The 9,502-nt window shown below is 37.1% G+C and overlaps 1 protein-coding gene across 3 annotated transcripts; it reads right to left on the reverse strand.

The window, feature by feature from the left end:
• Nucleotides 1-6,483: 6,483 nt before the first annotated feature.
• Nucleotides 6,484-9,298, reverse strand: LOC142337119 (uncharacterized). 3 transcript variants are annotated; one of them, XR_012758929.1, is made up of 2 exons: nt 7,926-9,298; nt 6,484-7,312 (listed from the first exon to the last, which is right to left on the reverse strand). XR_012758929.1 is itself a non-coding variant. In XM_075386216.1 (2 exons), exon 1 carries the CDS (start codon nt 9,004-9,006, stop codon nt 7,999-8,001), a length of 1,008 nt encoding a protein of 335 aa, XP_075242331.1. In that variant the 5' UTR covers nt 9,007-9,298; the 3' UTR covers nt 6,484-7,312; nt 7,956-7,998. The 3 variants fall into 3 exon arrangements, 2 of the variants coding, with proteins under 2 accessions (XP_075242331.1, XP_075242332.1); XM_075386216.1 differs by having other exon boundaries at nt 7,956-9,298; XM_075386217.1 differs by having other exon boundaries at nt 7,953-9,298.
• Nucleotides 9,299-9,502: the final 204 nt, after the last annotated feature.

Raw genomic sequence — 9,502 nt, forward strand, 5'->3', positions numbered from 1 at the left:
ATCTTTGGTGAAACTATGATCCTTGGTGATAATCAATGATATATGGAGCAAATGACCTCAAATAGCTCTAATGCAAAACCGTAGAAAAAATGCCATGCACGAATCTTCTGTGGAAACTCAACCCCAAATATCTCCTCTGTATGGAAACAATCTGCAGAAAATCACTTCGAAATACCGAGAAAATATTTGTTGCCTTTGGCAGTCGCGTTCCAGTTTTGAGATTTTCTTTACAACTCTGTGATTGTTAGAGCAATAACCAATTGAACGCTGTTCCAGTGTGGAATCTTTGAGGACAGATAAATTTTGCCATCTACTAATTTTTTTATAAAAAAGAGCTTAAGCATCATTTCTAAAAGTGAGAGCTTTTTCAGAGTACGTAGTGATTCCGAAAGGCACGTTGTTTCACAGATATGATATCAAAATTGGCAGTGAATTGAATATTTGCTTTTTGTTCTGACCCACTTGAGGAGGGAGGAACTATAAACTCAAATGTTTTTCTTCGTTCAGTCAATTTTGGCCGATCGATATATTCATCGCAGAGAGTTGAGACTGGTATCATAAGAAAGCGCGTTTAGCATAGAATGTGGTTTTTTGTTGATGTTCGTAAAGGCACTGATGTTTCAAGTTGTGAATGCTCTGCAGATTATGTTGCTGCAGAATCTTCGTCTTGATGTGAAGGTCCCACAACTGTGTACTTAACATATGGTTCTGATTGAGATTTTGTCTCCTCCACTGGTGGTTCATTTTTTATATTGCCGTCTTCTAGTCTCGCAATTTGTTGTTGCTCACTAGAATAGTCCGATTGAGTTTTCAGGTGGTATGAAAGAGTTGTTCAAGCTTTTCCTAGTGATGAAGGTAGCATGAACTATCTTCGTCTTTTCATTGACCTTTAGCAGAATGGGTTCGCACATAAAAAATGCAATTGCTGGTATTCTCACTCTGCGTCCCAATAGACGTGCAACTGGAGTTTTGCCCCATAATTTTGAAGTGTTGCGATGTGTCATCAGTGAACTTAGCAGGAATTCCCTAAATACACATTAGTATTGGGAATCTACGCTTTCAGTGGCCGCTTCACTGTCTGATCTCCTTTTTCAGCTAGTCCATTAGCTCTTGGATGATATACGGGTGATTCCGTTTTCTTAATTCCCAGTGATTCACAGCACTGTTTATGGTCAACACTTACAAGTTACTGATCATTATCAGACAAACAAGTTTTCGTAATCCGAAGTTTGCAAAGACTTGGCTAAGATATAATTTGACTGTTTCCAATTTTCCAATTTCCCGCGGGAAAAGCTTCTGTCCAGTCGGAACCCGCGTAAACATTTGGTAAAATTTTGACTTGGTCCTTAACATAACCCCAGTCAATGTGGAGTCGTTCCCAATCATCTTCCGGCCACGTAGAGACTTTTTTTTCCAGGGTGGGCCTGTTCATTTGACAATTCATACTTTTACTAACAAAATGTTAAACGTTTTGGGTAACGCCAAGACAACATGCTATTATTTTGACAAATGCCTCAGTTGCATTTTTGCCAGGATGTGCCCCATGCACTTTTGTCAAAACCAAGTATCGTAGTTTGGGTGGATTGAAAGGAACAAAACCTCGCAAGACGATTCCATTTTGTAGAGTAAATGCATTTTTCTGTTTTTTGATATTTTTTGCGCTTCTAAACAAGTGAAACACCTACTTTCCCTGAGGAAAGTAGGTGTTATTGATTGCGAAGCAAACTCAATCGCTGTCTGATTCGGCATCATCAATATCCATTCTTCTCAAAGCATCTGCGTGGCTATCTGCTCTTCTGGTGTGTACTTCAACTCAAAGTCAAAACCAATTAGATTTAATGCCCGTCATCTTGTGATTCTAGCTGATGTTGTTTTTGAGATCTCCTTGTCGGGTGCGAAGTTATATTTTGTTTGCTTGTCATCTGTCTGTATGGTAAATCGTTTACCAATGAGAAATTGTTGCAATCTAATGACCACAAAGACTACAGCCAGTGCTTCAGGCTTAATTCTTGAGTAGTTTTGCTCTGCTAGCCATTTTTCTTGACACATACAATTCTGGATGTCCCTCTTGCAAAAGGAATTCCGCCAACTGCTTTTTCCTACGCGTCAGTTGTTACGGTGGCTTCTTTTTGCAAACTGTAAGGCTTTACCAGAAGGCTAGCATATAATTCGTTTTTTACATCTTCAAGTTTTTTTGTTGCTTTTTTCCCTACAAGAAATCGCTATTTTTCATGCCATTCAGTGGCAGCATTTTTGTTGCAGAATCAGGAATCATTCTCTGTAAAAAGTTTGCTAGCCTGAAAAACAATTCCAGTTGTTATTTTGTTATTTGTTGTTCGTTGGTGCTGTTGCATTTTTTTTCAACATGTTTGGGATGTGGTGCTGTATCCCAAATGACTAACGCTAATAACTGGTTTTGAATTAGATTTTTCTCATTAATAGTTAAGTTTTTCTCACGTAGTCGACCCTTGAATGCAAGCATTCTTTTGTGGAGCTGCTCCATGGTAGTTCCATGGACCAACACATCATCTTGAATGATCACAAACCATTTGATACCCTTGAGTGTTAATTCGGAGCAAATCCTTGCGTTTTTCAATCCCTGAGGCAGTCGGAAAATCTTGAACAGTCCCTGAGATATATTGATTGTGCATACGCCTTTGGCCTCTTCGTCAACTTTGATTTGATAGTCGGCATCTGAGAGCTTAATTTTGCCAAAGTATGAGACACCGCGTGGCCGTATTCATCTGTGGCATTGGGTAGTCCTCAGTATTCCTCATCCATGAACTAGCCGTTGATATGCACATCTAAGTGCACACAAGGTCTTAGTTCTCCACTCTTCTTTGTCTGCCACACCATTAGAGAATTATTAGTGAGTTCTCTTGGCTTTACCAATCCAAGGATGCCCTGTCTTACCATCTTTTCCCGCCTCCCTGTGAATTGTGATGAAGAGGTGGAGTTATTTTTAAGGCTTTGAGGAACATTGGCTATGATCCTGGTATCAGCTTCACATGACCTTTGTAACCCTTCGCAGCAGGTAGGGGTTCGGTTATGATGTTGTTCACACCTTGCTTGGGTGGAAGGTCTCGAGCAAGTAGTCCACATTCCTTATCAGACTGAACAACTGCTAGTTGTTTTGTGTATGCCTGATTTCGTTACACTCGACGTCACAAGTAAGTGATGCCAGAAGCGTTAATTGTTGACCATCATAAACTTCTAATTTTCTTTTTAACTAGCTACTGAGGTTTACCGTGCTCAGTCTATTTCTTTAATGATATCATTGTGCTATCTGCACCAGCGTCTACCCGAATTTTTTAATTTGATGTTATTTATTGAGATATATTCCCATGTCACAGACATGCTAAAGATATATTGTAGATGAATTATTTTGGGATTTCCTTCCACACACTTTCGAGAATTTTCCCACCTTTTCACAAGTTTTTCATTATTTTTATTCAGTGGACAGGGTCTAAAAGACAGAGGCTTAACTGCACACCTCGAGCATATTTTGTTGTTTTTATTAGCCGTAAACTCTTTATTTGGTTTTCGTTATATCTTCCTGAAATTGTACCCAACCTCTTCTTCATCAGTAAAAGGCTTATTACCTGAAGAAAAACTTGTAAAAGCCATTACCTGACTTGTGAACTTTAAACTCTCGGTCATTTTAGTAGTCAACATTGCTAATTTTGCTTTAATAACGTCTAGTAGTCTGAGATTTGCTTCATCCCAGAATGAGATAAAATTTATGAGATCAAATTTATTTTTACCAAATCCTCTTCGGGATTGCCCGCTGTTTTGAGTTTTTCAAAAACTTCAAAAACTTCAGAAAAGTCAAAAAATTTTCTCTGAGACGTTCTAGAATATCATCGTCTGGTTCCTCGTTGTATTAGGGACAAAAATTTAGATTTTTCTGTCATTACTTTTTTATCTTTACGGAAAAAATAATTTTGAATCACCAGTCTGATGTCTATGTGCGGAGTGTCTATCAAAATCCTCGAACTCAATAGGCTCCTAACTATAATAATTGCATCATGACCGCATGTACCAAGAAAGAGATTGAATACCTGAAGGTCCACCTTTTGCGCAATCATTGTTGATCCTGTCCTCTAGCTTCTCTGTGCGACACATTGGTTTTATATTCAATTAACCTTTTCTTGGATTTGGCACTACGCATTTTCATTTCGATTTTTTTGTTTCCGTTCTCAATTATCTCATTAATGCGTTGCTTAAAATTGGCGTTTAAGAAATGCGCAATTGAAATTATTTACCGTTTTTCGTGAATAGCCTATTTATTTAATGGTCTTGCTTTCCTGATAAATCTAATTGATTTTTTTCGTTTATGCGTTCTCCTTGTAGTCGTCTAAAATATTACGGATAATGGCAGTTCTCAATTGCTTCGTATGGGATATAAATTGAACTTCCTAATAAACTCAATTTATACGTACTGTTTTTTATCAATTTGCACTTGGTTGTTTTCAAAATTAGAGAGTCTGAATTCAAAATTGTATGAAAGAAATCTTTCCTGAAAAAACTCAAAACATGAAAAAAATAAATCTGGCGATGAGCAGCTGCCTTGGCTCTAGTATTTTAGAAGGCTGAAGTTGAGCTCGAAAACAAAGCCGTCGATGTTGGCTCCTACAAATGTGAAAAACGACTCTTTTGAAATCTCAGCATTGTACTTTCAGTAATAGCATTGTTCGATAAAATTTTGCTCTTTTGATTTTGGCTGTCGTATAGGAAACGGATTAGGCGCTAACCGTTCTTATCTCTCTTGAAAAGTTCTTTTCTCTAATAATTTTCTGAATATAGAGTTTAAAATGGGCTACCCGCGAAAATAATTTCTGGTAAGCAAATTGAGATCAGCTACGTGGTCTCATTTGAGACTTTAAAAATCTCTAAGTATGATCTCAAAATGTTTTTTACGATCCATGTATGATCTCTATATGAGTAGTGCGGACAATATATGACATTTTTTGACATTTATGAGAACCATATATGGTCTGAGTTTTTGTACGATGGCTGAGTTTTGAAAGTTTTCTAAATCCTCCTCATGTTGTAGACAGCTAAACCAAAACGTGGATGAGCGGGATCAGAACTTTCTACGCAAACGCAGATTGCGGAGCTTCCTTGTTGAAACCATACAATCAAAGGGGACCAAAAAAACTAACCAGAATATGCAATTCAACGGAATAATTTGGATTGTGGTTAAGTGCTCTAAGAGAATTCTGAAAACAAAATTGTTCGAAAGACATCTTTCCTGAAAAAGAACATGAAAACAGGAAATCAAGCAAACACCAGCTGACCTGTCGCTAGTGTTTTAGAATGCTGAATTTGAGCTCGAAAACAAAAACTGTCGATGTTTGCTCCTAAATATTGGAAAAACAACTCTTTTGAAATCGCCACCCTTGTACTTTTAGTTATAGCATTGTTCGATAAAGCTTTGCTCTTTTGATTTTAACTGTCGTACAGTAAAAGAATTAGCTTTCAACCGTTGTTTTCTCTCTCCAACCGTTCTTTTCTCTATTAATTCTCTGAATATAGAGTTTAAAATGGGCTACCCGCGAAAAATATTTCTAGTAAGCAAATTGGGATCAGCCAGGTGGTCTCATTTAAGACTTTAAAAATCTCTAAGTATGATCCCACAATGTTATCATGATCCATATCTGATCTCTATGTGAGTATTGAGAACAAACTAAGACATTTCTTGACATTAGTAAGAACCATATATAGTCTGAGTTTTTGTACGTTGGGTGATTTTTTGAAAGTTTTCTATATCCTCCTCATCTGGTTAACAGTTAAACCAAAACGTGGATGAGTGGGGTCGAAACATTATGTGCAAACGCGCATTACCGAGCTTCCTTGTTGGAACCATGCAATCAAAGGGGACCAAAAGCTTACCAGAATATGCAATTCAACGGATTAATTTGGATTGTAGTTAAGTACGTTAAGAGAGTTCTGAATACAAAATCGTGTGCAAGACATCTTTCCTGAAAAAACGTCAAAACATGAAAACAAGAAATCAGGCGACCAGCAGTCGACCTGGAGCTAGTGTTTTAGAAGGCTGAAGTTGACTCGAAAACAAAGCTGTCGATGTTGGCTTCTACAAATGGGAAAAATAACTCTCTTAAAATCGCACCCATTGTACTTTTAGTTAGAGCATTGTTCGATAAAATTTGGTTGTTTTGATTTTGACTGTCGCATAGGAAAGGAGTTAGCCTTCAACCCTGTAATTTATTATAATATTCACAACCCCATCTGGAATTATTAGGTTTTTTATTAATTCCAGTTTTAGAATAGGGAGCTGAATAGAATCGCTGATTCTACTAAGACCTCACACTCCACTGAATTCTGGAGGTTCTTCCTGCCCCTGAACACAATAAACTTTTTTTGAATGTTTGAATTGTGCCAATCTGGATAAAAAATTTGTCACTAAGACGATACAATTATGTAAAGATTGAATATAAATTCTGGAATCTTTGAAAACGATTTGCAGCAAATTTTACTCAAAATCTCTTGAACATTTCGACAATTGAAGCAGATATAAAGAAGCATATTCACATTTTATCATTTTCTGATTTACATCAAACTCAGGGAAGTTTGTAAATTGTGAAGTAGGGCATATACAAAATGTCTCTGAGAGTGATTCTAAGAGAATCGAGTCTCCTTAGATGACTGAAAGGCTTTGGATTTGCGCTAGTTTTGCATTATTTTCATGCAGAGTTCTACCGAAATTGTTGAGTCAGATATGGCAAGTTTCGAAAGTGTATAGTTTGTGTTAGTACGTGCTAAGTTGTCAAATAGTCCGAATTTCATTTATTTTCCTGAATATGGAGAAATTTGAGGGGGAACACCACAAGTGGTAACCAACAAAATTGCCTCCTCATTTCTTAATACAAGGGGAAACAACCTCTTGGAAATTAATTGCGAGTGATGGTAATTATTTTCCACTACTTTATGCGAGTGAGCTCCACGGGCGATGACTGAGTAAAATATTAGTAAAATAATTCTAGATATTCATCTGAGTTAATGTGTACTTTAAAACCGGTTAGTATTAGACAAATGACTATCGTGGAAAACAGTTGCGAAAGCGGTCATGACTTATAGGCCATCATAATCTGAATTAGATCAACCTATGAATCATCTGAAGCAAAGGAAAGAAATGATAGGTTTAGTGGATCAATATTAAGCAACAATTCGTCCTTCTTCTTTGATCATTAAATCTAATTGATGCGATTGGTCAAGACTTGCAAGGACAACCCTGCTCATAGTTAATGATAATTGATGTTTTAAATTGGGCTACCCGTGATGAACATTCCTAGTAAACGATTTAAGGTCAGCTACATGGTTTCATTTAAGACTTTAAAAATCTCTCAGTATGATCTTTCAATGTTTTCTATGATCCATATATGATCTCTATATGAGTAGCGAGAACAATATATGACATTTCTCAAGATTATTACGAACCAAATATGGTGTTATAATGGCTAAGATTAATAAATCCTAAATTCTGGCGTGGCTTTTAATTCAATTTCGTTAGAGTTGATGTCGCTATGGTATCCCAATGGAACTCTAAATAGTTCTCCCAAATGACACAGTCCTCCATGAAGATGACGAAGATGTCTTTGTCTTCCATTTTTGGCTATTTAGAGATAAAGGAACGGCAGCGAACTTCTACATTAACGCAATTGAGCTCTTGTGCTCTGCATATATTACAGAACACAGATAAACTTTTTTGTTAATTGTTTTTTTCCACCAAGTTGTATAGGGCAAAAGAAATTTCTGATCTGCCGGACAGACTATAATGCCACTGCGTGCGAGTTAAATGATCAGCGTGAGTTGTTAACATATGAAATTTCATAGTTTCTTAATTTTATCTGATCTTTTTGTTAGGATATTGGTTTTTTAGTATTCATGAAACCATGTATAACTTATTATGAATAATGAGAATGATATACAACTTAAAGTGAAACTCCTTTTTTGCGTTCATCCTGGGTAAAAGGATTAATCAAGTGATTCGATTAGAATCGACACCCCAATAGTAACTGAGCCATCCACCGGTGAGATATATTTGCTCAACTCTTTCTTGTCAATGAATTTCACTAACCCTTTTCCTCCTTTCTCAAGTTGAGGAGAGAACTTCATCTTAAAATCTTTTCTGTAAGCATTTTCATCTGTGTTGGGATGCTTCAAATACACAGACACAATCAGCCACTCTTCTTCTGGAATATTCTGTCTGACATCTTGTTTCTGTTCCTCTTCATTTCTGTTCACAACGGACAAACATACACTCACAAATTGATCAGTTGCGTAATCACATCCATTCAAGAACACTTTCAGCACAACATCCGCTTCAATTCTCTTCTCAATCTCTCTTTGTTCGCTCTTCTCTAACTCAACTGTCTTCTCACGTGACAATCTCTTCACATCTCTCCCCATAAGTTCCACTCTGATTGGTCTAGTTTTGAGCAGTTGGAACGTTTTGTTGCCTTTCATTTCTTCCGCAAAGTGTTGCAATTCTCTCACGTTTGGGATAATGACTCGGAGTAAGTTTTTCTGCTGGACGACATTGGTCAAAATTGGAGTGCCGGCTGGTAAACCATTTAGCTTGATCTGGTTTAGAATACCGACCAAGTCTGGCCGGCGCTTTGCTGATTTTTCGCCGCTCGGGTTATTTCCCCATTCCTTTGATGTGCTGTCCGATTTGAAAAACGTCGATATTTCATTATGCTCCGATGCGTGAACTGGTGCAGATTTAACGCGAGAATTCTGTTGCCTTAGAAGTACAATGCAATCATTTTCTTTCCCTTCGGGTATACTATTTCTAGAGACGTTTATGCATCTCGTTTTGCATTGGTTATTTTGAGAATTTGAAAAGGGTAAAACTTCACGCTTCCAACAAATTCCATCATAATTTTGCTTGTTAGCAAGTGAAATGCTGCGAATCAACTTACCGTCAGCTGTACCAGAGCTTTTAATAAATCTGCTCGGTGCATGTAAAATATCCGACATGTTCGTTTAACTTGACCATAGATTTCTAACATCTGTCTTCATTCACTTTGCCCTCTCTGTACCAGAGTTGTCTTCAAAGCTACTCAAATTGGGACCCGAAATGTTTCCTGTCGAAATATTACAGTACAGAAATTGAGGAATGATATGATTTTGCTCTTTTGGTTTTAAAGGACGGATAATAACTGTATCAATGGAACCGGAAGATTTTACTGACCCGAAGGGAGTCAATTTCAACGCGGTCAAAACTTTATCACTCTATCTGAAAAAAAAGATAATATTAACTTTTAAGGAAAAGCAGTAAAAAATGAGCTATGTTTGAAACAAAATTTGTTTTCGATGTAACGCAATGATTTACGTGGTCTCGAATTCAGAGGTTGACATTAGCACAATTAAAATTGCCGCATCCTGTATAACTTTAAACATGACTTTCTTGAAAAAAAAAGAAAGAGTAGCAAGTTTCCGAGCTATGAAAATTTTTAGATCTCACGGGACGTCT

Source organism: Convolutriloba macropyga, chromosome 3 (genome assembly GCF_964194025.1).
Source record: "Convolutriloba macropyga chromosome 3, txConMacr16.3, whole genome shotgun sequence".
In the NCBI taxonomy this organism is placed as follows: domain Eukaryota; kingdom Metazoa; phylum Xenacoelomorpha; order Acoela; family Convolutidae; genus Convolutriloba; species Convolutriloba macropyga.

What these genes read in the sequence shown, in the direction of transcription:
- LOC142337119 (XM_075386216.1), bottom strand. Translation starts at nt 9,006, where the DNA reads ATGTCGGATATTTTACATGCACCGAGCAGATTTATTAAAAGCTCTGGT.